Source organism: Mirounga angustirostris, unplaced genomic scaffold (assembly GCF_029215605.1).
Source record: "Mirounga angustirostris isolate CCGP_5_RB_7025 unplaced genomic scaffold, mMirAng1.0.hap1 SCAF_5, whole genome shotgun sequence".
NCBI classification, from domain to species: domain Eukaryota; kingdom Metazoa; phylum Chordata; class Mammalia; order Carnivora; family Phocidae; genus Mirounga; species Mirounga angustirostris.
Window position 1 is genome coordinate 7,879,980 of NW_026991713.1, and position 26,040 is coordinate 7,906,019.

A 26,040-nucleotide genomic window follows, 5' to 3' on the forward strand; every position below is an offset into this window, starting at 1 on the left:
TTATACTTAATGGTGAAATACTGAATGCTTTCCCCTTAAAATTGGGAACAGGGCAAGGATGACCTCTCAGCACTCTTACTCAGTATAATACTGGAACTTGTAGCCAGTGCAATAAGGTGAAAAAAAAAAGGAAGTAAAAGGCATACAGATCGGAAACAAAGAAATAAGACCATCCCATTTTTAGATGAGATATAGTTTATTTAGAAAATCTCAAATAATCATTAAAAATAAACAAAAAACCACAACCAAACTCTTAGAACTACTCTGTAAGATCAGCAAGGTCACAGGATACAAGATAAACATACAAAAAGTAATTATTTTATATCTACTAGCTATAAACATGTGGCCATAGAAATTTAGAATTTTATGCTATTTATAATCATCAAAAAAATTAAATAATTAGGTATAAATCTAACAAAACCTGTATAGGACTTGTATGCTTAAAATGACACAACACTGATGAGAGAAGTTTTAAAAAGGTTTTTTTTTTTTAAGTTTTTTAAATAAATGGAGAGACATACCATGTTCATGTATTAGAAAATTCAACATAGTCAAGATGTCAATTTTCATCAAATTGTTATACATTTTAACACAATTCCTGTAAAAATCCTAGCAAGTTTTTTGCAGTTACAGACAAAATTATTCTAAAATTTATATGGAAAGGCAACAGAACTAGAATAGCTAAAACAATTTTGAAAAGGAAAAGTGAAGGGGCGCCTGGGTGGCTCAGTCGTTAAGCGTCTGCCTTCAGTTTAGGTCATGATCCCAGGGTCCTAAGATCAAGCCCCGCATTGGGCTCCCTGCTCAGCTCCCTCTCCCACTCCCCCTGCTTGTGGTCCCCCTCTCACTGTGTCTCTCTATATAAAATAAATAAATAAAATCTTAAAAAAAAAAAGGAAAAGTGAAGTGAGAGCAATCACTTTTCCTGCTTTCGAGACTTATACAGCTACAGTAATCAAGGCTGTATGGTAGTGGTGGAGAAATAGACATATAGATTAATGGACTGAACAGAGAACCTGGGAAAAGATCCACCCAAATAGGGCGCCTGGGTGGCTCAGTTGGTTAAGCGACTGCCTTGGGCTCAGGTCATGATCCCGGAGTCCTGGGATCGAGTCCCACATCGGGTTCCCGGCTCGGCGAAGAGCCTGCTTCTCCCTCTGACCCTATCCCCTCTCATGCTGTTTCTCTCTCTCTCTCAAGTAAATAAATAAATAAAATCTTAAAAAAAAAAAAAAAAAAGATCCACCCAAATATGCCCAACTAAATTTTGACAAGAGTGCAAAAGCAATTCAATGGAGGAAAGAGCATTTTCAATAAATAGTGCTGGAGCAAATGGACGTTCATAAACAAACAAAACCTTTGACCTATTCTCACACTTTATACAAAAATTAACTCAACATGTATCATGAACTTAAATGTAAAACATAAAACCATACAACTTTTAGGGACACCAGGGCTCAGTCAGTTGAGTGTCTGACACTGGGTTTTGGCTCAGGTCATGATCTCATGGGTCCAGCTCTGAGCTCAGTGGGGAGTCTGCTTGAAGATTCTCTCCCTCTGTATATGCTCTCTTGCTCTTAAATGAATGAATCAATCAATAAATCTAAAAAAAAAAAAAAACCACACATACAACTTCTAGAATAAAACATAGGAGAAAATGCTCATGATTTAGGGCCTGAGTTCTTAGATTTGACACCAAAACATGATCCATAAAAGAAAGAATTGATAAATTGGACTTCATCAGAATTAAAAACTTTTGCTTTGTAAAAGATTCTGTTAAGAGGATGAAAAGAGAGGCACCTGGGTGGCTCAGATGGTTAAGCGTCTGCCTTCGGCTCAGGTCATGATCCCAGGGGTCCTGGGATCGAGCCCCGCATCGGACTCCCTGCTTGGCGGGGAACCTGCTTCTCCCTCTCCCTCTACTGTTCCCCCTGCTTGTGCTCTCTCGCTCTCTCTATCAAATAAATAAATAAAATCTTTTAAAAAAAAGTTCTTAAAAAAAGAGGATGAAAAGACAAGCTACAGAGTGGGAAAAAGTATCTGCAAACTATTAAAACTCAACAATTAAGAACCAAACAATCCAATTAGAAAATAGTCAAAAGACACAAGGAGATATTTCATCAAAAAGGATGTACAGACAGCAAATAAGCACATGAAGAGATATTCAACATCTAGATAATGCATTAGATGAATGCAGATTAAATTCACAATGAGAGCACCTGGGTGGCTCAGTTGGTTAAGCGACTGCCTTCGGCTCAGGTCATGATCCTGGAATCCCTCGATGGAGTCTCACATCTGGCTCCCTGCTCAGCGGGGAGTCTGCTTCTCCCTCTGACCCTCTCTCCTCTCATGCTCTCTCTCAATCTCTCTCTCTCTCAAATAAATAAATAAAATCTTAAAAAAAAAATAAATTCACAATGAGTCAAGGTGCCTGGCTGGCTCAGTCAGTGGAGCATGTGACTCTTGATCTTGGGGTTGTGAGTTCAAGCCCCACGTTGGGTATAGAGGTTACTTAAAAACAAAAACAAAAACACCACAATGAGTTATTACAATACACCTATCAGAACGGCTAAAATTAAAAACTGTGACAACACCAAATGCTGGCAAGAATGCAGAGAAACTGGATCACCCATACAGAGCAGGTGGGAATGCAAAATGGTATTGCCACCCTGGAAAACAGTTTGGCAGTTTAAAATGTACACATGAAACTACCATACAACCCAGTGGTTGCATTCCTGGGCACTTATCCAAGAGAAATGAAGACTGCTGTTCACATAAAATCCATGAACAGGTCTTAGCAGCTTTATTTATATTAGGTCCAAACTGAAAACATGCAGATGTCCTCCAACGGGGTGAATGGTTAAATGGTGGTATATCTATACCATTCAGTAATAAAAAGGAACAGACTATCAATATACCCAAGTGGCTGAATTTCCAGATAATTATGCTGAGTGAAAAAAAAACCAATCCCACAAAAGTTACATACTGTATGATTCTATTTATTTAATATTCTTAAAATGACAAAATTATAGAAATGGACAACAGATTAGTGCTTGCCAGGAGTTGAGGAAACGGAGGTGGGAGGGAAGTGGGTGTAGCTATAAAAGGGCAACCCAAGGGATCCTTGTGGTGCTGCAAATGTTGGGTATCTGGACCATATCAATGTCAATATCCTGGTTGTGATATTGTACTACACTTTTGCAGGATGTTAGCATTGGAGAAAACTGAGTTAAGGGTACACAGGATCTCTTTGTGTTACTTCTTACAGCTGCAAGTGGAATTTACAATCATTTCAAAATCATCAGATTGATTAAAAGAAAATGCCAGCACCATTTTAAACTACAGACAGCACTGAACAAGGCAGGTATTATCTCTGCCTTCAAGGAGCTCACGGTCTATCTAATGATGAACTGGGCACATAGCTGCATTTCTCAAGACATACATGGTGTTCACTGTTTTGGACTTTCCAGCATCCCCTGACCTTGTTTTGATAGAAATGTTGCCTCGTGTTCCCCTTTCTCCTCCCTCATCACCCATTCTGTGTGACTAGGACCAGTTGTATAATTTGTAGTGCCCTGTGCAAAATAAAAATGAAGGGGTCTTTGTTAAAAGAAATTATTAAGAATTTCAAGACAGTTGGGGCGCCTGGGTGGCTCAGTCGTTAAGCGTCTGCCTTCGGCTCAGGTCATGATCCCAGGGTCCTGGGATGGAGCCCGCATCGGGCTCCCTGCACAGCGGGAAGCCTGCTTCTCCCTCTCCCACTCCCCCTGCTTGTGTTCCCTCTCTCGCTATCTCTCCCTCTGTCAAATAGATAAATAAAATCTTAAAAAAAAAAAAAAAGGAATTTCAAGACAGTAACAGCAGAGCTTTAACCCACATGCAGGGAGGGCCCTTCTGAGCTCAGAGTCCAGGTCACACTATGATGATGCTGGCCCTACCTGTGATTCTGGTAGGTGCCAGTCAGCATCTCACCTCTCTTGGCAGGAGATGGTCCTGAATTACCCAAGAGTGGTCATTCATAATATCTCATTGCCCCGTTACTTCTATGAGAACTCTTCCAGGGAAGTCCTATTTAATGAAGGTGGGGGGAAAGCTCTCTTTCTCCCCTGGGATGAATTATTTATTGAACAAATATTTATTTATTTATTTTTATTTTTTAAAGATTTTATTTATTAATTTGACAGAGAGAGACACAGTGAGAGAGGGAACATAAGCAGGGGGAGTGGGAGAGGGAGAAGCAGGCCTCCCGCGGAGCAGGGAGCCCGATGCAGGGCTTGATCCCAGGACCCTGGGATCATGACCTGAGCCTAAGGCAGACACTCAACGACTGAGCCACCCAGGCGCCCCATTGAACAAGTATTTATTGAGTATCCACCATGTGCCAGGCTCTGTGCTACATGTTGGAGTTACAACGGTAAGCAAACGTGTATAAGCAGTCGTAGCCCTCATGTAGCTTATATTCTACAGGTAGAGGCAGATGTCAGCAATTAATTACAAACTGGGTTAAGTGCAAAATAAAAGAATAAGTAAAGATGCTGTGAGCAAAAATAATTGGGGTGGCCAGATATATACAATTCCTATTCTATAGATGAAGAAAGTGAAGGTAAGAAAAGGTTAAGTAAATTGATTTAAGATCAGAAAGCTGGTAAATGACCGATGACAGATTCTAGCCCAGGTGTGTCTGACACCCACTACACGGAGCCCGTCTGGATAATTGAAAACTGAAGTACTTACTTGCACAAGGATGGGAAGTCGCATCATGTAGTAGAGTTGTTAAGGGCTCAGGTTCTGAATCCTAACTAAATTCAAATCCTGACTTGGACAAGTTACTTTAACTTCTGTACATCTTGGTTTTCTCATTTGTAAAATGAAGAGTGTTAAGAATTATTGCTGCAGAGATTAAATGAAATAATGCCCATAGACTGCTCAGGTCAGCACATCACACCCAGTAAATGCTCAGTGTTACGTTTACGAATCATAGTCTCATATCCTCTGGGAGCCTATTTTCCACATCTGTAAAATGAAGAGAATGACGTACCTCATGGGGTCATCCTAAGCATAAATGAGCTATTAATGTGAGTGAAAGTTCTATCCAAATATGGCAGTTTTATTATGAAACTCATGGAGTCTCTTCTCTGACCAGTGGTCCTGACTCCCTTCTCAAATGCAGTTCATCCGTTCCTCCCTTGTGCTGCCTCTGTAACTCTATTATGATGTTATACTGCATTATAATGTTTTCCATGCAGTGTCTCGTAGACTAAGGACTCTTTGAGGGCAGGGACTGTGTGTTCCCTCTTCGGTCAAAGCTCAGTGAAGTTGAATGAGTGATGACGAGTATGGGCCCAGCCCCTGGGTGTTTGCCACGTAGGGCACTGGGCTGGAGAACACCTCACCTGGCAGTTCATGCGTCTGCCCAGTCAGCCCTGAGCTGCCCTCACGGATTTCACCCCCAGCAAAATTTCAATCGCAGGCAGGCTTCCTTCTGTTGACTAGCAGTATACATCTGCACTCCCTCTCTCTTTGGACAGTTGTTTGTGTTATTAAAAAAAAAAAAATCTATAGAGTTCTATGTTGACTCTTCCTATGCTGTTCCCTTTCGCACTGAGATGCTTATTTATTTAGCATAATTTTGGTATAAATTATTGCATCTGGTAGTTATGTTGTGCTTATGTGTGTTGCTGTGAGATTCTCAGAGCTAAGATATATCGCAAAGAGAAATGGACACTTCTTCACTGTCTGGAAAAAAGAGGGAGGACTTCAGACCCTCAGTCGACTGCATGTTCTCACTTTCCCTGAGGAGCTGTCTCTTGCATTCGGATCTGGGGTTGCCCACATTGGCTCTTGACTTCTGCTCTGTCCTCACCTTTTGCCTAATTCACGCTGGTCAAGGGCTACACGTGGGTAGTCATCTTTGGGGAAATACCAAGAACATCTGCATAGTCTCCTCTCAAGTCCAGAATCAACATTTTAAAATTAAGAATGAATGTGTCATTCAAAGAGTTTGGGGACAGTTTTTATAAGTAATGTATTGGAAAGTCTGGGAGTAGCTGTCTGGGAATGCAGCTAGACTTTTTATATTAATTCCTATAAAAATAATTCCCCTCTTTGATATAATGTGCAGTTTTCCTGGAGTATAATCTTGACATAAAATGATATCATCCCATAAAAAATTCCAAAGTAAAAAATAAGTGAATTGGGGGTGCCTGGGTGGCTCAGTCGTTAAGCGTCTGCCTTTGGCTCAGGTCATGGTCCTAGGGTCCTGGGATCAAGCCCCATATCAGCTCCCTGCTCAGCAGGAAGCCTGCTTCTCCCTCTCTCACTCCCCCTGCTTGTGTTCCCTCTCTCGCTGTGTCTCTCTCTGTCAAATAAATAAATAAAATCTTTAAAAAAAAAAAAGTGAATTGGGAATTGCTTTCTCTTGAGGATTACATATGTCACTAATCCTCTTCATGTATATTTTTATACATAAATAATTGAAATGACTGAGAAGATGCCTTTTTGGCTGTGTATTATCAGAGAGTGTTTGGTTGTCCATAAGTGATTTAGGTGAATATGGTCAAATTGGTTGCTGAGGACCTGAATTAGATCTAAGATGGATTCTAAATGGTCTCAGAACAAAAAGGGGGGAAGAGACAGAAGGAACTCAATCAAGAGCTTATTTGTAAGTTACCAAGATGGTGACTTAGGAAGACCCTGAACTCACCTCCTCCAGGAACACACCAAATCTATACCTATTTATAGAGAAATTCCTCCTGAAGAAGAACTGAGGGCTGACTGAACAGCTTCTGCCCAGCAAAATAAAGAGAGATCACACTGAGAAGGGCAAGAGAGATAGACACACAGTAACAAAGGGAACCCCCACCCCCAGCACTGAGAACTGCAGTGGGGAGGGCTAGTACAGAGAGACTAGGAGCAGATTCATCTGCCCTGGGTGGGGTTGGGGGGGGAGGGCACAGGAAAAAAACCATGGTTTATTTATTTTTTTATTTTTTTAAAAGATTTTATTTATTTATTTGACAGAAAGAGACACAGGGAGAGAGGGAACACAAGCAGAGGGAGTGGGAGAGGGAGAAGCAGGCTCCCCTCGCGGAGCAGGGAACCCAATGCGGGGCTCCATCCCAGGACTCTGGGATCATGACCTGAGCCGAAGGCAGATGCTTAACGACTGAACCACCTAGGCGCCCCTCTAGTTTCTCTTTTAAACCATGGCTTTTGGGGTGCCTGGGTGGCTCAGTCGTTAAGCATCTGCCTTTGCCTCAGGTCATGATCCCAGAGTCCTGGGATCGAGCCCTGCATCCGGCTCCCTGCTCAGCGGGGAGCCTGCTTCTCCCTCTCCCACTCCCCCTGCTTGTGTTCCCTCTCTCGCTGTGTCTCTCTCTGTCACTTAAATAAAAAAAAAAATCTTAAAAAAAAAAAAAAGAGAAACTAGAATATAAAGGATTCAGCCCTAGAACTGTGCCAAACCCTGGGGAGCTGCTGAAACTCTCCAGGCCGGAGGTGGGGGGTGAGGGGAGCTGGGGAGTGCCATGGTTTACACTCTCCCTGCATCCTGAGACAGGAGCTGGGCTCTGGCTACCACAGCTGGCCTGTGGCCTTAGTGAGCCCAGGACACCCAGAGGCACAGAAAAAAAAAAGTCATGGTTTAAAACAGCAACTAGAGGGCTGTCTGACTGGCTTAGTCGGTAGAGCATGGGGCTCTTGATCTCAGAGTCCTGAGTTCAAGCTCCACCATATTGGGCATGGAGCCTACTTTAAATCAATCAATCAATCAGCAACTAGGATATAAAAGATCCAGCCCAAGAGCCCTACCAACTAGCGGGGGAGCTGCTGGAAGTCTTTCTGGGCCAGAGGGGCTGGCAAGTGCTATGGTTTACATTCTCCTCCACCTTGACATTGTGGATGAGAGCAGGGTCCTGGCACCCTAGCCAGCCTACTGCCTCAGGGAGCCCTGGGCCCCTAGCCCACACCAGCGCCAGACATTCAACCAAGGTGGCCCCAGTTCAGTGCACACCAGGACACCCCTGGTCAGTGCTCACTATAGCTCCAGTCATCTTGCCAAGGTGACAAAGGTGCATAGCACCCTGGAACACTCCAAGCCTGCACCATTTCAGCTCCAGATGACTCGCCTGGGCACTGCTGGAGCAGAGTACCCTGGGACACCCTGGCCCATGCCTGCCTCCATCCCAGCCTCCCTGCTAGGGTGCTCGTGCATGGAGTGTCCTGGGACACTCCAGCTTGCACCCACTTCAGCTGCAGCTGTCCTGCCAGTGTGTCCACAGTGCAGAGAGCCCCAGAACAGCCCCAGCCTGTGCCCACTTTAGCTGTAGCTGTCCTGCCAGTGTGCCCTCTGTGCCCAAAGCCCTGGGACTACCAGGGCCCACACCTATGTCAGCTCTGGCCACCCCACCAGGGCAGCCTCAGCACAGAGTGCCCTGAGACCCCCAGCCCACACCAGCCACAGCTCTAGCCAGCCCTTTAAAGTCACCAGGCACTTAAAGTCTAAACAGAGGTGACCCGGCGCCTGGGTGGCTCAGTCAGTTAAGCATCTGCCTTTGGCTCAGGTCATGATCCCAGGGTCCTGGGATTGAGCCCCACATCGGGCTCCCTGCTCGGCGGTAAGCCTGCTTCTCCCTCTCCCACTCCCCCTGCTTGTGTTCCCTTTCTTGCTGTGTCTCTCTCTGTCTAATAAATAAATAAAATCTTAAAAAAAAAAAAAAAAGTAAACAGAGGATGACCCTACACAAGATAATTCCGTTAAGTTTAGGAGAAGTAGGTGTTCCATGTGCTTCATAAAAACAAACACAGAAAGTCAAGCAAAATGAGGAGACAGAGGAATATGCTCCAAATGAAAAAATAAGACAAAACCTCAGAAAAAGAACTAAATGAAATGGAGATAAACAATCTACCTGATAAAGAGTTCAAAGTAAAAATCATAAAGATGCTCACGAGACTGGAGAGGAGTGGAAGAGCTTAGTGAGAACTTCACGAAGAGATAGAAAATATAAAAAAGAATGCATCAGAGCTGAAGAACACAATAACTGGAATGAAAGTCACACTAGAGGGAATTAACAGTAGATCAGAAAATGCAGAGGAATGGATCAGCAACTTGGAAGACAGGGTGATGGAAAGCATCCAAGCTGAAGAACAAAAAGAAAAAAGAATGAAAAAAGATGAGACTAGGTTAAGGGATATCTTGGGCAACATCAGGCAAATAAATACTCACATTATAGGGGTCCCAGAAGGAGAAGGGAGAGAGAAGGGGGCAGAAAACTTATTTGAAGAAATAACCTGGGGTAGGAAATAGACATTCAGGTTCAGGATGCACAGAGAATTCCAACAAAATGAACCCAAGGAGGTCCACATCACAACACATAATTATAATGCCAAAGATGAAAGATAAAAATGCTGATTCCTCACCTAGAACTATGAACTTAAAAGTTCTGAGAGTAGGCATGAAAATCTGCATTAAATAACAAGCCCTCCATGTGAGCTTATGCTTACTAAAGTTTTAAAGAGCTACTTGATATTAGAATGATAGATTTTACAGTCTTTAAGGTTTCTTAATGCCTATACCAATTTTTAATGAAGTGTGCGTGTGTGTGTGTGTGTGTGTGTGGTGGGGTAGGGAGTGATGGATGGGGTAGGAAGAACACTAAAGCTTGATAGACTTGATAGTTTGGGAATTGATGGTTATGGAAATGAGAATTTTCTTGAGGGTGGTGATCAGATAGGGTGACAGAGAGGAGGTATGTGAACAGGTACTAGTGACAGATGTCTTATTTATGGGTGCCTGATAGCTCTGCTTCACCACATAAGTACCTTTGTGAAATAAACCCTGTTAGGGTGATAGTTTTCAAAAACTATCATGAGAGGGGCACCTGGGTGGTACAGTCGGTAAGCATCAGACTCTTGGTCTTGGCTCTGGTCATGATCTCAGGATTCTGGGCCCAGCCCTGTGTTGGGCTCTGCACTCAGCACGGAGTCTGCTTGAGATTCTCTCTCCCTCACCCTTTGCCCCTCCTGATCATGCTCTCTTAAAAAAAAAACTATTATGAAAAATAAGCTAGACCAACATATAATGTAGAATATGTATTTACATTTGACTGGTTCCTAAAAGATAAAAACTGGTATTTTTAGGAGTATGGTATTCTTTTAAAGCCTAAATAGCTTGTGACTCATTATTTTGGATAATTTTTATCACCATCAGTCACTCTCAAACCAATAGATAACTAACTTAACAAGTTGTAACCACCAGGTGAAACAACTTGAATAAACTAGCAGTTTTTCCAATTTCTTAAATTTCTCATTTTCGGTGCACATTAGTCTCAGAACTTCTCTCTTCAGAAAGAGAAATAGACTTTAAATATAGATGATACAGAGTGAAGGCTTTCTACTCCATTAAAATTTGCCACCAAGGTTAAGCTTATCTATTAAAGAGAATGTTTGTGAGGGGGAAAAAAAAAGATAACAAACATGTGCATCACCCTCAAAAACTTCTTCATGCCCTTTGGGATTCCCTCCCTCTCATCCCTCTTCACCCTCCACTTGGTTCCAGATGACCACGAAAATCTGCTTTGGTCATTGTAGATTAGCTTGCATTTTCCAGGATTTATATAAATAGAATCATACAGTATGTATGTACTCTTGCTTTGGTCTGACTTCTTTCAGGCGGCATAATTATCTTTTTAAAAAAAATTATATATATATATATTTTAAAGATTTTATTTATTTATTTGAGAAAGAGCATGAGTGGGAGAGGGGGGGGGCAGAGGGATAGGGAGAAGCAGACACCACTGAGCAGGGAGCCCGATACGGGGCTTGATCCCAGGACCCTGGGATCATGACCTGAGCTGAAGGCAGATGCTTAACCGACTGAGCCACCCAGGTGCCCAGGCAGCATAATTATCTTGAGATTTACCTGTGCTGTGTGTTCATCAATAGCTCATACACTTTTACCACTGAGTTGCATTCCTTCGTATGGCCATATGTTCACATGTTAGTCCATTCACCTGTCTATGGACATTCTGATGGACTGTTTTCAGTTTTGGGCTATTACAAATAAAGCTGCTATGAATATTCCTGAAAGAAGAAAAAAAAAAAACTTACTTCGTTTTCAGGATGACCTTTTGCAAGTTACCCTTTATAAGGTGTGTTGCATCAATTAGCAACTTGATGTAAAACAATAAAATGGCAGAAAAGCTGTCAATTATTACAAGTTGAATTTTAGTTAGAATGGTATCAAACTTTGTTATCTTCTTCCGTATCAGGAGATCTTCAGATTTATACTCTGGTCTCCCCTGTTTAAAGAAAGAAAAAAAAAAAAGACATGTGGATTTTGTTGGAAGAGGGTTTATACACTGTGTAACTTTATTATTTGTGCACTCATAAAATGACAGAATCCGTTGGCCTTCAGGTATGTTCCTCGCCCTTTCCCTGCTCTGTCTCCTGTCTTGGGTTGGGGGCAAGGCTCACCTGGAAGTCACTGTCAGCTGGATTGTGGTTCAGCCAGTGGGAGGCAGTGGTGGGAGGTGAGGGGAAGAAGGGGGAAGGGGAGGGGTAGAAGGAAGGGGAGGGGAAGGGGAGGAGTAGAAGGGAGGGGAGGGGAAGGAAGCAGAAGGGAGAGGAGGGGTGGGGAGGGGGGAGAGAGGGGGGAGGGAAGGGAGAGAAAGGGTGGAGGGGTAAGGGATGGGGAGAAGGTTGGGGAGGAGGAAGGGAGGGGGAGGGAGAGAAGAGACGGGGAGGAGGAAGGGAAGGGGAAGGGAGAGGAGGGGAAGGGGAGTGGAGGGAGGGGGGAGGGGAGAAGACGGGGAGAAAGTTGCGGGGAGGTGCGGAGGAGGGCAGAGGGGCAGGGGAGGGGCGTCCGCGCATCTCCTTCCTCTTCCTTTGGCGCCCAGCGCGGGCTGTGCCGTCGCCTCCGCCGGCGGACCGGCCGTGGGTGGCGCAGCGGGCGAGCTGGCCGGAGCCCGGGGACGTGAGAGGGGCTGCCCGAGGCCTCGCCGCCGCTGCGGGCGTTGGGGACGCCTCAGGCCCGCGCTCCTGCTCTTGCAGCTCGGGCGAGACCGGTTCCCGATCCTGCACGTTCTGTTCCGAGCGTTTGGAGCGCCTTCTGTTTCCCTGCCGGGCTCCTGACGGACAAACACGCCCCTGGGCTTGCGAGGCTCCGTAGGGTCACGTCTTCCGTCGCCGCGGACGCGCGCGGGGCGGCAGCCACTGGCCCCGTCGCGCGAATCCTCCGACTGACTCCCGACGTGCGGCGACGGGGGGGGACGGGCGAGCGCAGCCTGCGGAGGTCGAGGGAGACGGGGGGGCGCCTCCGTCTGTGCGGAGGGGGCGGGAGCCCGGTCGCGGCCCGGGGTCACGGAGGCGGCGGGGGGCGGGGGTGAAGGAGGGAGCGCGCCGCGCGGTGATGCTTCCCCGGAGAATGGAGGGGAGCACGGTGAGCCAGTTCGGAGGAGGTGAAGGTGCTGACACGGTTTGGGATGCGCTGGGGGAATCAGCTCGCCGCCCGAGAAGCGCCGGCGCCTGGCGCGGGGATCCCCCCTCCTTGGAAACCTGGCCGCCCTCACGGGCTGTGTGGTCCAAGGCAGGTGGCGCCATCTGTAAGGGGCTTGGACGAAGTCACTGACGGCCTTTTCACCTCTAAAATCCCGCTTCCAGGGCGCCTGGGTGGCTCGGTCGGTTAAGCGACTGCCTTCGGCTCGGGTCATGATCCCGGAGTCCCGGGATCGAGTCCCGCATCGGGCTCCCTGCTCGGCGGGGAGTCTGCTTCTCCCTCTGACCCTCCCCCTGCTCATGCTCGCTCTCTCTCTCTCAAATAAATAAATGAAATCTTGTAAATAAATAAAAAATAGGGCGCCTGGGTGGCTCAGTCGGTTAAGCGACTGCCTTCGGCTCAGGTCATGATCCTGGAGTCCCGGGATCGAGTCCCGCGTCGGGCTCCCTGCTCGGCAGGGAGTCTGCTTCTCCCTCTGACCCTCCTCCCTCTCGTGCTCTCTGTCTCTTAATTCTCTCTCTCTCAAATAAATAAATAAAATCTTTAAAAAAAAAAATAATAAAATCCCGCTTCCAGCCACCAGTTCTGGTTCCGAGTAATGGAGCAGCATAAAACATGTTCTACAGGACGGCTTTTAAATGGGAGGAGCTAGCCAGCCTGTCCCCCTTACCTTCCTCTTCTCCACGGAAGAGCCCTGCTCTTTCAACCACTATTTATGACACGCTTCCCTGGTAACTGTCACCTGGGTGTGTGTTTTTAAAAATAGGTACCTCAATACACATGACACCTCACACTAGTCTGATGATGGCACAGACCAAGAGATTACAAACTCCTGTTATTGGGTGATACTGATTTAGCATTTTATTAATTCTTATTTTAATTACTTAGATACTGCTGCTCGTTTCAGCAGCACATATACTAAAATTGGAACGATACAGAGAAGATTGGCATGGCCCCTGCGCAAGGATGACACACAAGTTCGTGGAGCATTTCATTACTTAAATACTCAGTCTGCCTTTAGTTCTCGTCTTCCCCTTGCCCACGTGCTAATGTAGTTCTTTTTCTCGTCAAAATTTCATTGTGCTAAATGTACGGTTTACCATTTTAAACATCTTTAAAATATATACAGTTCAATGACTTTAAGTGTATTCTATCTCCAGAACTTTGTCATCTTCCCGTACCAGATTCTGTCCCCATTAGACAATAACTTCCCATTTCTCCTTCCCCCAAGACCCTGGCAACCATCATTCTGTCTCTATGAATTTGACTACTCTAGGGTACTGCATATAAGTGGAATTAATATAGGTCCTTTTTTTTTTTAAGATTTTATTTTTTTAAAGTAATCTTACACCCAATGTGTTCCACCGACTGAGCCAGCCAGGCGCCACAATATTGGTCCTTTTAAAATCTGGCTTATTTCACTTAGCACAATGTTTTACAGGTTCACTCATATTGTAGCATGTATCAGTTACATTTTTTAAAGGTTGAATAGCATTCCATTGTATGTATATATCACATTTTGTTTATTCATTCATCTACTGACGGACATTTGGGTTGTTTCCATCATTTGGCTATTGTGAATAATGCTATGAACGTGATAACAAATATTGTTTGAGTTCCTGCTTTCAATTCTTTCTTTCTTTCTTTCTTCCTTCCTTCCTTCCTCCCTTCCCCCCTTCCACAGACAGAGACAGGGAGAGAGGGAACAGAAGCAGGGGGAGTGGGAGAGGGAGAAGCAGGCTTCCCGCGGAGCAGGGAGCCGGATGCGGGCTCGATGCGTGGCTCGATCCCAGGACCCTGGGATCATGACCTGAGCCGAAGGCAGACGCTTAACGACTGAGCCACCCAGGCGCCCCTGCTTTCAATTATTTTTAGTACATACTCAGAAGTGGAATTGCTGGAACAAATAGTAACTCTGTTTAATTTTTTGAGGATCCACCATATTCTTACATTTTTGTCAAGAGCATACTCTTTCAGGCTTCTGCAGGTGGACTCTATGCCTGTTGTGTTTTATGCAATGTCAAGTACAATTTACTCTGCATAGTGATCCCTATTGTAAAGTAGAATCATTCACACATAATGTAAAGTCCACTGCCCAGAGTATAATTAGTGCAGGGGTTGGCTATAGTTTATTAGAGATTTATTTTTTATTTTTATTTATTTTAAGTAAACTGTATATCCAATGTGGGGCTCAAACTCACCATTCTGAGATCAAGAGTCACAAGCTCTACTGACTGAGCCAGCCAGGTGCCCCTTTTAGAGACTTTAATCTGTGTACATGTAGATGGCATAGCCAAATACTAAGCAGCAAAATACTGAATAACATTTTCAAGATGATTATTTTATTTCTTTATTTATTAATTAAAGATTTTATTTATTTGACAGAGAGAGACACAGCGAGAGAGGGAACACTAGCAGGGGGAGTGGGAGAGGGGGAAGCAGGCTTCCCGCAGAGCAGGGAGCCCGCTGCGGGTCTCGATCCCAGGACCCTGGGATCATGACTTGAGCTGAAGGCAGATGCTTAACAACTGAGCCACCCAGGCACCCCTCAAGATGATTATTTTAAAAACATTTTTGATGTATCACTGCAGGCTTCCCAGTCTCAACTTTCCTAGGAAAAGAAAGACAGCATTTAGTGACAAGTATCCAGAACAACTAGGCTTTACAAACTGGTGGAAATCTGGATCAATATTTACATAGGGCCACAAATTCTTATGTCCAAGGTAAGCTCCGGGTCAGTATAATTCTAGATTTTACAATTAAATACCCTGAGTGATGTGCCTTGAAATCAGTGTGTGGGGAGATACTGATCCCCACTGTCTTCGGGCTGGCCAGGTGGATGGAACTTGGAGCGGCCAGAGCTCCCTTATCTGTCACTTACCACCAGGAGTCCTGGACTCCCTGAAATATGGCCAAGGAAGGGCACTACCACCTGGTCACCCACTGGCAGCAGCTGCTGAGTGTCTGTTGCTCATCAAAGACAAGGAGCCATGGCGTTGCTGGAGCATCTGGTGTTTCAGGGACCTGAAAGTGATATATATATAATTATATATATCACTTGAGGGGTGCCTGGGGGGCTCAGTCGTTAAGCGTCTGCCTTCAGCTCAGGTCATGATCCCAGGGTCCTGGGATCGAGCCCCACATGGGGCTCCCTGATCCACAGGAAGCCTGCTTCTCTGGACACATCTATCATGACCTGAACTAGCCATGTGTGTCATGGGGCCTGAAGAGTGGTCCAGGGCTCCTGGCAGGTGTAGCTCCAGACAGCCTGGCTTTCTGCTTCACGTATGAGGAATACCTCTGACCTTTGTGGTCAAAGCTAGGGGCAGGGTGACTGTTCTAAAAATGCTGTTCACATTCTGTGTGAATATTCTGTTCTTCATCATCTTGAAATATTTGATGTGATTTTAGTTTGATTAAAAATCCACATCATAAGAAATTTCACATTTGTCAATGAGAGGAGTTAGATTCTTTAAATTTAATTTCAGTCGTAAATTGTTGAGATTTAATCCAAAGACCATAGATTCCCTTTAAGGGTATACAACTCAGGGTTTTTTAGTAGGTTCACAGTTGTGCAGCCGCCACCACCTTCTCTCTGGAATATTTTCATCGCCTAAAAACGAAACTCCGTTAGTAGTCACTCTCCACTTCCTTCCTACCCTCAAGCCCTGGCAACTACTATCTACTTTCTCTCTCCATGGATTTGCCTGTTCTGGACGTTTTATATAAACGGAGTCCTGTATTATGTGTCTTTGAGTCTGGCTGCTTTCATTTAGCACACTTTTTAAGATTCATCTATGTTGGGCGCCTGGGTGGCTCAGTTGGTTAAGCGACTGCCTTCGGCTCAGCTCGTGATCCTGGAGTCCCAGGATCGAGTCCCACATCGGGCTCCCTGCTCGGCGGGGAGTCTGCTTCTCCCTCTGACCCTCTTCCCTCTCGTGCTCTCTGTCTCTCATTTTCTCTCTCAAATTAATAAATAAAATAAAAAAAAAATTCATCTATGTTGCAGCAGGTGTCAGTGCTCCATTCCTTTTTATGGCTGCCTAGTATTTCACATATGAATGTATTACATCTTTTTTATCCATTCATCAGTTGAATCATAAAATTCTAAATGATTATAAAAATGGTTTCAAGTTTTTTGTCACCTATTTGTACAAATAAATTTCTTGCAGAGGGTGATTACGAAGAATGTGAAGATGTTACCGCTGAAAAGTCTGCATCAGGAATTGTGTATAGGGTTTCAGCCTATTATGAAAAAAAAGGTCATGTTCCCACAAGTAGGCTGTCTTTTGACATTCTGAAAATCATTTCTTGGAAGTGTTATACAAATTTAAAAGTTTCTGTAGAACTTAGTACATGTTATTTTTCTTATCACAATTATATAAAGGATATGGAATGAATTTTTTTCTCTAAGTCTTATGTATACATTCCTAAGTCCTCTCAAATTTATTCCATTGTGCCATACAAAAAATATCTTTTTATGTGTGCCAGGATGTGAAGAATGTTGGAAGGCACACCTTAGAGAAAGCCTCAGATTTTACTTAAAGATTTTAATTTTAGGGGCGCTTGGATGGCTCAGCTGAAGTGTCTGCCTTCAGCTCAGGTCATGATCTCGGGGTCCTGGGATGGAGCCCTGTGTCAGGCTCCCTGCTCAGTGGGCAGTCTGCTGCTCCTTCTCCCTCTGCCCCTCCCCTCTGCTTGTGCTCTGTCTCTCAAATAAATAACATCTTAAAAAAAGATTTTAATTTTATTATTTAATTTTTAAAAGATTTAGTTTTTTTTAAAACATTTTATTTATTTGACAGAGAGAGATACAGTGAGAGAGGGAACACAAGCAGGGGGAGTGGGAGAGGGAGAAGCAGGCTTCCCACGGAGCAGGGGGCCCGATGCGGGGCTCGATTCCAGGACCCCGTGATCATGACCTGAGCCGAAGGCAGAAGCTTAATGACTGCGCCACCCAGGTGCCACAAAAGATTTAATTTTTAAGTAATCTCAACACCCAACATGGGGCTCGAACTTATAACCCTGAGATCAAGAGTCACATGCTCTACCAACTGAGCCAGCCAGGTGCCCCAGAAAGCCTGATTTTAACGAGGATTCCTACTAGGAAGAAATGGCCAACACTCATGGCTGTGTATATGGCTCACTGAGAAAGTTCACAAATTTGTAATTTTGCAAAGTGATCCTACTTCCCTACAAAATTCATCCTTCATAAAATGTTCATGGCCGAAGTTCACAGTCTTGAGTGGTACAGGGGCTGTCTGGAGACCTGTGGGTCAGTTTTGTGGAGTCAACCTTCTCCCCCTAGCTTGCTTGCTTGCTTTTTTTAAAGATTTTATTTATTTTATTTATTTATTATTTAGGAGAGAGAACACGAGCGGAGGAAAGGGCAGACGAAGAGGGACAAGCAGACTTCCCGCTCAGCCAGGAGCCCCATGTGGGGCTCAATCCCAGGACTCAGATCATGACCTGAGCCGAAGTCAGACACTTAACCGAAGTAGACAGTTAACCGATTGAGCCATCCAGGTGCCCCTCCCCCTAGCTTTCTTGAGGTGTAATTAACCAAAATGTAAGATACTTAAAATGTATATCATGATGATTTGATATACAGATACATTGTGAAAGGGTGTCCCACCTTCTATTTAATTAACACCTCTATCAACTCACATATTTATCTCCCCCCTGCTTTTTTTTGGTGAGAACATTTAAGTTCTACTCTCTTAGCAAATTTCTATCATACAACAGAGTATTATCAACTATAGTCACCATGTTATACATTAGACCCTTGAGCCAATCTTTTATTTTTTTATTTTTATTTTTATTTTATTTTATTTTTTTTTAAGATTTTATTTATTTATTTATTTATTTGAGAGAGAGAATGAGATAGAGAGAGCATGAGAGGGGGGAGGGTCAGAGGGAGAAGCAGACTCCCTGCTGAGCAGGGAGCCCGATGCGGGACTCGATCCCGGGACTCCAGGATCGTGACCTGAGCCAAAGGCAGTAGCTTAACCAACTGAGCCACCCAGGCGCCCTATTTATATTTTTTTAAAAGATTTTATTTATTTGACAGAGACATAGTGAGAGAGGGAACACAAGCAGGGGGAGTGGGAGAGGGAGAAGCAGGCTTCTCGCTGAGCAGGGAGCCCGATGCGGGGCTCGATCCCAGGACCCTGGGATCATGACCTGAGCCGAAGGCAGATGCTTAACGACTGAGCCACCCAGGTGCCCCTGAGCCAATCTTTTAATGGGCCAGATCTAATTCATTCATTTTTTCCCCCTCTATGACTGATAAGATCATCTTAAGTTTGAATCATGATTTTGTGACAGCAGTTAATACTCTGTATAAAATATACATATATTTTATTTTTTTAAAGATTTCATTTATTTATTTGATAGAGAGAGAGGGAGAGCATAGATGGAGAGTGAGAAGGAGAAGCAGACTCCCCGCTGAGCAGAGAGCCCAATGTAGGACTCGATTCCCAGGACCTTAGATTATGAGCTGACCCCAAGGCAGACGCTTAACCGAATCATCCAGGTGCGCCTAAAATATATATATATATTTTTAATTTTTTATTTTTTTAAAGATTTTATTATTTATTTGACAGAGAGACACAGCGAGAGAGGGAACACAAGCAGGGGGAGTGGGAGAGGGAGAAGCAGTCTCCCCGCAGAGCAGGGAGCCCAATGCTTGGCCCGATCCCAGGACCCTGGGATCATGACCTGAGCCGAAGGCAGACGCTTAACCGAGTCACCCAGGTGCTCCTAAAATATATATTTTTAAAATACATATTTTTAAAGGGCGCCTAGGTGGCTCAGTTGGTTAAGCGGCTGCCTTCGGCTCAGGTCATGCTCCTGGAGTCCCTGACCCTCCTCCCTCTCATGCTCTCTGTCTCTCATATAAATAAATAAATAAATAAATAAATAAATAAATAAATAAATAAATAAATAAATAAATAAATAAATCTTTAAAAAAATAAAATACATATTTTTAAATATTTATTTATTGAAGTAATCTCTACCCCTATGGGGCTCAAATTCACAACCCCGAGACCAAGGGTCACATGGCAGGCGCCCCTCTATAAAAAATATTTTGTAGAACAAAATGTTCTCACATTTAAAGCTATAAAGTCTAGATTTGAAAATAACACACACACACACCACATACTTTTCTATTGTTTTATAGTTTATTTATTTTTAAAATTATAGTAATAAATGCTTTTCCCTTGTTGGGGAATGACATACCTATTTTCAGTGGCTAGAGCCTTAAAAAGTAACAGCATTTTGTCCAAACTGAACTTATATAATTGCACAAAAGTCATACAAAGCATTAATAAATGCTAACAAAGATTGCAGTTCTCTCAGATCCTCATGAAGCATACCCCAGGAGGCCTTGATTTCAGTGGGGATCTGAGCCCCAAGTTCCTCAGTGACACACAGGCAGAAGTAAGAAGAGCAGCCAGGAAGACCCATGTACTTTGTGACAATGGGCTTCTGCTCTAATTAAATGTTAGCATTTAATGATGTATCACCTTCTCATTATATTAGGAACATTAAACACTTCGGCTTAAATTATATTTTCCCAGGATTAAAACTTAATACTATCAGGTTAAGTTTTAGGTTACAGATCCCACCTCGGGAAACTAAAATTTAAAAAAATTAACCACACCATAAAAATCTCTTGCAAGCAGGGTCCTTTATGCTGCCCCCATCCTGGGCCCTCACGTGGTTTCTAACACACATTCACACACAAATGAGCTCTATTATTGCTCATATGCCAGCTGAGGGATGGCGGACGGGGTCTAACTCAAATCCCGATTTTGTCTTATTGGTAGCAGTTAATGGAAACACAGTGTTACAAAGGACTCTGAGGTCACAGCTGGCCTGGCAGGGCAGTCCCTGTGCTGTCCTTGTGATCTCTGACACAGACACAGGAGGAGGCTGCACTCCTGCATCAGATCTGTAATCTTTCTATTATTAAGAAAGCTAAAGAGGATGTTGGTTATGTCAGCTTTGAAAAATATAACACAGTCCAATTTTTCTATTTTAATGAGTTACAATGTCTTCATGGGATTTTCTTAAACTTCATGGGATTAAACTTCATGGGATTTTCTTATTTTATGGATCTTATTCTCAAATTAAGATATAATGTCTATGGTAGGAGTTTTCCCTTTCTGGCCTTACAAAGATAGTGAAAAAATAAGGTGTTTTGAAAGAAGACCCAGAGAGAACTTTCATTCACCATGAGAAGTACCTTCCTGGCTTGGATATTATGGCTGTGGGAAGAGAGGGGTTTCTACTCCAGCAATTGCTACTACTGCATTTCAAATAAAAAACACAATAGTCTGTTTCCTGATTATGAGGAAAAACACAAATTTCTGAGATAAACACACAAAAGTAAGCAGCAGAGGCTATCGAGCTATGCTTCCTTCATTTACATGGCATCATTAATGACCTAACCATCTCTCTCCACCTGAGGGAGAAAAATCCCAGTGTAACATTTGAAGGACTTCTGAAGATTAAGGTTTCCATTAGGAGAGCCTGGTGCATATATAAAGTATTATACTTAGACATGGAGGAAATGCGGGGCTTGTCTGTGGTATGGCTAAGAACGAATGAGATTTCTGCCCTGTGCACCGCTATCTGCTCAACAAATCCTGAATATGTCAGACAGCCCTGAAACACTATGCCATCCATCTCTTGATGGTTCTGATAGTCTGAGGCAACGCTTAGCTACTGAGGTTAATCCGGGACTCAAAGGACAATGTACTTGGCTCGGGGATTAAAAGTCACTAGAAGAATTCTGCCACAGCCATTCTAAGCAGGACTCTTATCTGCAGAACTTGACGAGAATCTAAGCAGAAGTCTGTTTTGTGTCCAGGTGGCTGCTATACATAAAAGCCACCTAGACTTTTAGCTAGAAAGTTGAAGACCACAGAAAATGATTTATAGGAAGAAAAGGAAATCCTTTTCCAGGATTGTAGATGAACTAAGGACACTCAATCCAAGGAAAGGGTTGTTGGGACCACAGGAGCCCAGAGGGTGAGAAGCTAGAGTTATGTATTTATTTTCAGTCTCCTTATTTTAGAAAGTAGCATGGGACTGAGAAGTTGGAGGGAGGTGGGGAGGACAGGCCCAGGGACAAGACTCCAGCTGTGTGGCCACCCATTCCCACAGCTGCTGAGCAAAGCCAGAACACTCAAGGGTGAGTACTGGCAGGACAGCGTGTGTATCACTCTGCTCTATACCATTATCTTTGTCTCCTGATGAAGCTGCTGCTTGTCTGCTTTTGGCTCTGTACCTTGGGTTTTCCTGATAAGATGGGCAAACCTCTAGCACTGCAGGGAGTGTTAATCCCCTAGCTCGTTTCTTTCTTAAAACCCCTCGGATTTATGCTCTAACAAGCAGCATGTTTTGTACATCTTGGGCCCATATCCAGGTTTACAGGAGGCGAGCACAGTAGTTCTATGACAGAAGCTCCTGAATAAACCATCTGCAATAATCTAGCCCCGTTCACTCTGCAAAGTGAGTTCTTGTATGAATGCAGCCAATGCTGTGTTGAGGGGAAATATGACTCCTTACTACTGCCCTTCCAGTGCTAATATCAGAGAAATAAAAGGATCATAGGATGTTTACAGGTACTGGATGAGTTCCATATATTGCACTAGACACACTGTAGAATGATAACAGGAGCATCTCTCTGAAACCTGGGTGCCGTCCCTCTGACGTCAGCAGGGTAAGGAGAGGATCTACCCTTGGCCAGGGCAGCAGCTTCAAGGGTGTACTCTGTGGGTCAGTGCACTAAGAATCTACAAAGAAAGCATGGATACCTGGAAAAGGAATCTTCTTCAGATTGAGAACAGATGGACAGAGGTGTAGATATGTAGCAGATACATATATGCTTTTCTTTCTCTTCCATTTCTTCCTTCATCAAGTGCTAAACACTTTGCAGGCCACAAGCAACCAAATAGCAAGAAAAACTCAAAACTGTTTTGTTTAGGCGGGAGGGGAAGAATGAAGTGGGGGAAATCGGAGGGGTAGACGAACCATGAGAGACTGTGGACTCTGAAAAACAAACTGAGGGTTCTAGAGGGGAGGGGGGGTGGGAGGATGGGTTAGCCTGGTGATGGGTATTGAGGAGGACACATTCTGCATGGAGCACTGGGTGTTATGCACAAACAATGAATCATGGAACACTTCATCTAAAACTAATGATGTAATGTATGGGGATTAACGTAAGAATAAAAAAAAAAAAAACTGTTTTGTTTAGTAGTTAGTGTTGCTAGAATCTGGATTGGAGCTGAATGGTGGGATTGCAGGACCCCAGTGCCCACAAGGGCTCATATGGTTCCAGTAGATATATAGGATCTGGAAGAGATGGATAGGAGTTATGGAAGATATATATGTATTGGCCACCCACAATCACTGACAGGTGGCTTTTAGTATAGGCAGAAACATTGGTGGTTAGCTCAAAATATAAGCATCATGAACAGCTTATGATATTAGGTAGATCTCAGCAAAAGTGTAGAAAGGGAAAAAGTTGGAGAGAAGGAGAATATTTTCTGTATGTTTCATTGTGTTAACTGGAATGCATGGACACATATAATCAAGATTTTTCTGTACATTTAAAAATTAAACCTGCCTTGGTCATTAATTGTACAGAGTTAATGTTACTAAAGTTGTAGTAACATACTGTTCAAAAATTCAATTTTCCAGATTTTTAGCTACTTAAATATCACATACGCAATTTCATACATTCTATACAGTTGCCACACTCCCAAATGGAACATGTGTAGAAACATACACGCAGAGACGCTCAGTCGGCAAACATGCACAGATGCAGACGTATACCGCCTCTAAACCTGAGAGGCACGTGGGCTGCAAAGAGGGTCAAGAGGCCCTGTTGCATATCTGTTCGATGTCATTCATCTCTTTGGGGCAATCTGCAGAAAGGATGAGGGGTAAATCCTGAGTCACCACTACATCATCTTCAATTCGTACACCAAGACCACGAAACTTCTCTGGGGCATCTCTGTCATCCTCTGGAATATAAATGCCTAAAAAGTAGAAAAAAGAATGTGCTGTTCCTAAGTGGCAGTAACTGGATGATTTGGGACAAGCAAGCTAACCTCTCTGTGCTACAACTGATCTGTAAAACTGTGATCCTGAGAGTATCTACCTAGAACTGTGGATATTAAATGGGATAGTACATATACGTAAAAGTGTGTGACATAATGGTCAATAAATGTTGGCTGCTAGAACTATTGCTGTAGTTGTTTTGTATACCAGACTACAGGCTCTATCATGATTCTGTCATATTCTGGTGGTTTAAACAGGCCACTAAAGTTACTTATGAGTACGTCAACATATGCTGGGAACCAGTAGATTATATAAATGCATTCTTTCTCTGCCTAATCATCCCTTGGGAAAAGGGAACTGCTAAAATAGGGATATAAAGCATTTTAAAATATATTGAAAAAAACCCACTTAGCCTGAACAACAAGCTGCAGAGATACTCAAAGAAGCCATAAATGTAACTGATGCATACGATGCAGAATAAGAAATAGGAAGACTTTAAGGAACATTTGGAAAATTCTAAGAGCCCAAGGTACCCTTTCTAATCACAAAGTCAGACAAGAACATGTCTTTTCATATTTAAGAAACTGGAAACGTCCTCCATTATACTCACAGATGCTACCCTGTGATAAAAAGAAAAAGATCAGTGAAGGAATATGTAGCCAAAGCCTAAGGAAGCACCCATGCACCAACCAGATTGGAATGAATAGTACATAAGGCCACAGATAGCAATGCAGGACTGGGTAGTATAACAAAGTCAGGTCCCAGCTATAATTTCTATAATTTAGAGAGGAAAACACTTGAAATCTACAGCTGAAATCCATTTTCGTAACAAAAACAGAGTATTTAAAAATTATTCTTTTAACATCAATCCTTACACTCCACTGTGACCACCACTTCTCTGCTGAATTCTGCCCACTGCCCAGCATCATCAAGCTGGGCAGCCATTAGATCACCACCTTTCTCTGAAGCTCAGGAAAAAGGACTTAGATCCGAAGGAGAGTAATGTGGACAGTTCAGTGCAGTTTGCAGAGTGAAACATGGTGAGTTTGAGTAGCTTTCTGCAGGGAAGCACCTGGGCCTCAGAGGTGTGAGCAGCCCACCACTGCACAGGACACTAGTATAAATTGGCCCTGGCAAAGGCAGGGTATAAAAAAAGATTTATTTCTTAATATCTACTTATAAAAAGTATTCCCCATCTGTTTTTTATTGGAGAAGTCAGATTAAACAAATTGTGTGATGTTAGATAAGAAAGCTCAAGAAAAAAATCTAAAAGTTCCCATCTACACTGAAGAAATCCATTTTCCTGTCTCTCCTAATTTAACTATGTTGGTTCAGGTAAAAATAAACAACATTTACCTTCTATCTGCTACTATTATGTGTCCCAAGGGATCAGAGGCTGCTAGCACCTGCCCTTACCTGGCTCCACCGTGATTACCATACCAGGCTGTAGAGGGAGGGAACGGGGCATGTCTGGAGTGTCATGGACATCCATCCCGAGGTAATGGCCAACATGATGAGGGCAGTATTTTCGAGCAGCCTGGAAAAGGTAATCACCACAGTGTTATTAGCGCAATGACGCCTTAAGGGGAAAGCTAAACATGAGTAAGTCAGTGAGATATGTGTTAATACTTCCCGCACGTTTCTGCCATTTTGCGGTTTAACCTACCCTCGGGCTAATGCTCAAGAGACTTGATAAACTGCTACCTCTTGAATGCAATTCTACTGATGGCCTTTGAACTAATCCACATTTCCTTTCCCATTACTTAATATACTACACACATGCTGACTTGGGTAACCCCAGTAATGTCTACGGCAAATGAAAACCTCTTTTCTTGGGGGAGGGAGGATGATTATGTTAGAACAGTTCTCTTTTCAGTGTTCATAAGTCCTTGTCAGAAAGCCGGCTCTGGAGACCCTGAGGAACTCATGGCAACTTGTGGAGTAGGCACAGAACATCAAATTAACACAGTAATTATTAGGCATTTACCGGGTTGATATTCCTATCCGTTAATTAGATTTGTTGGCTTCAGCAGGAGGAATTTATAATGTCTTTCCTACTGATAAAAGAAAACCTGGCAGCCTAAACTTGGAGATGAGATGCCTTAATGGTCTGTTTGGTGAGGCCACCTGGCATCTTAATTTAAAGGTAAGGTTTTACATTCTAACTGAACATCATTACATTTTGGATGCAGATGAAATTCACTAAAGACATGGCCCTTGGGGATACTGTTCATCTCACCAATGTCACTGAAGCAACAAACACCCTCCCCCACGACTTCTATCTTTTCAAAATCGCCACAAAGGGATTGAGAGTTAACCTCTTCTCCTTTTTTTGTGTCCATTTCCACCCTGTCGGCACCAGACTTCATTTTCTGCAGATTGAGCTACTCATACAGGATGCAACGAACTAGAATGTGCTGCCATCTTCTGGGAGAAGTAAGTACTGACTCCTTTTGTTTTAATCCATGTTC

At 43.5% G+C, this 26,040-nt stretch overlaps 2 protein-coding genes, 1 long non-coding RNA gene and 1 other non-coding gene across 7 annotated transcripts in view; 2 read left to right on the forward strand and 2 right to left on the reverse strand.

The window, feature by feature from the left end:
* Window positions 1-26,040, forward strand: part of LOC135364380 (uncharacterized) — a 37,561-nt gene that overhangs the window by 8,256 nt on the left and 3,265 nt on the right. Inside the window, exon 2 of the long non-coding RNA XR_010411307.1 lies at window positions 25,932-26,005. This is a non-coding gene — a long non-coding RNA (uncharacterized LOC135364380). The remainder of the gene's footprint in view (window positions 1-25,931; window positions 26,006-26,040) is intronic.
* On the reverse strand, window positions 358-12,707 carry LOC135364613 (uncharacterized). The gene is made up of 3 exons (XM_064593495.1): window positions 11,473-12,707; window positions 11,107-11,297; window positions 358-2,511 (listed from the first exon to the last, which is right to left on the reverse strand). The coding sequence occupies exon 1, from the start codon at window positions 12,705-12,707 to the stop codon at window positions 11,502-11,504; it is 1,206 nt and encodes a 401-aa protein (XP_064449565.1). The 3' UTR covers window positions 358-2,511; window positions 11,107-11,297; window positions 11,473-11,501.
* Window positions 13,388-13,494, forward strand: LOC123845068 (U6 spliceosomal RNA). The gene has a single exon (XR_006790915.1). It is a non-coding gene; the product is annotated as a U6 spliceosomal RNA (small nuclear RNA).
* Window positions 19,656-26,040, reverse strand: part of XPNPEP3 (X-prolyl aminopeptidase 3) — a 77,386-nt gene continuing 71,001 nt past the window's right edge. For all 4 annotated transcript variants that reach the window (XM_045872465.3, XM_064590568.1, XM_064590569.1 and 1 more), the window contains 2 exons: window positions 24,986-25,106; window positions 19,656-23,547 (listed from right to left, as the gene is read on the reverse strand). In XM_045872465.3, the coding sequence (XP_045728421.1) occupies window positions 23,381-23,547; window positions 24,986-25,106 (288 nt within the window). In that variant the 3' untranslated portion in view covers window positions 19,656-23,380. The remainder of the gene's footprint in view (window positions 23,548-24,985; window positions 25,107-26,040) is intronic.

Excerpts from the sequence above, each read along its gene's own strand:
- LOC135364613 (XM_064593495.1), bottom strand. The coding sequence starts at position 12,707 with ATGACCCGAGCCGAAGGCAGTCGCTTAACCGACCGAGCCACCCAGGCG.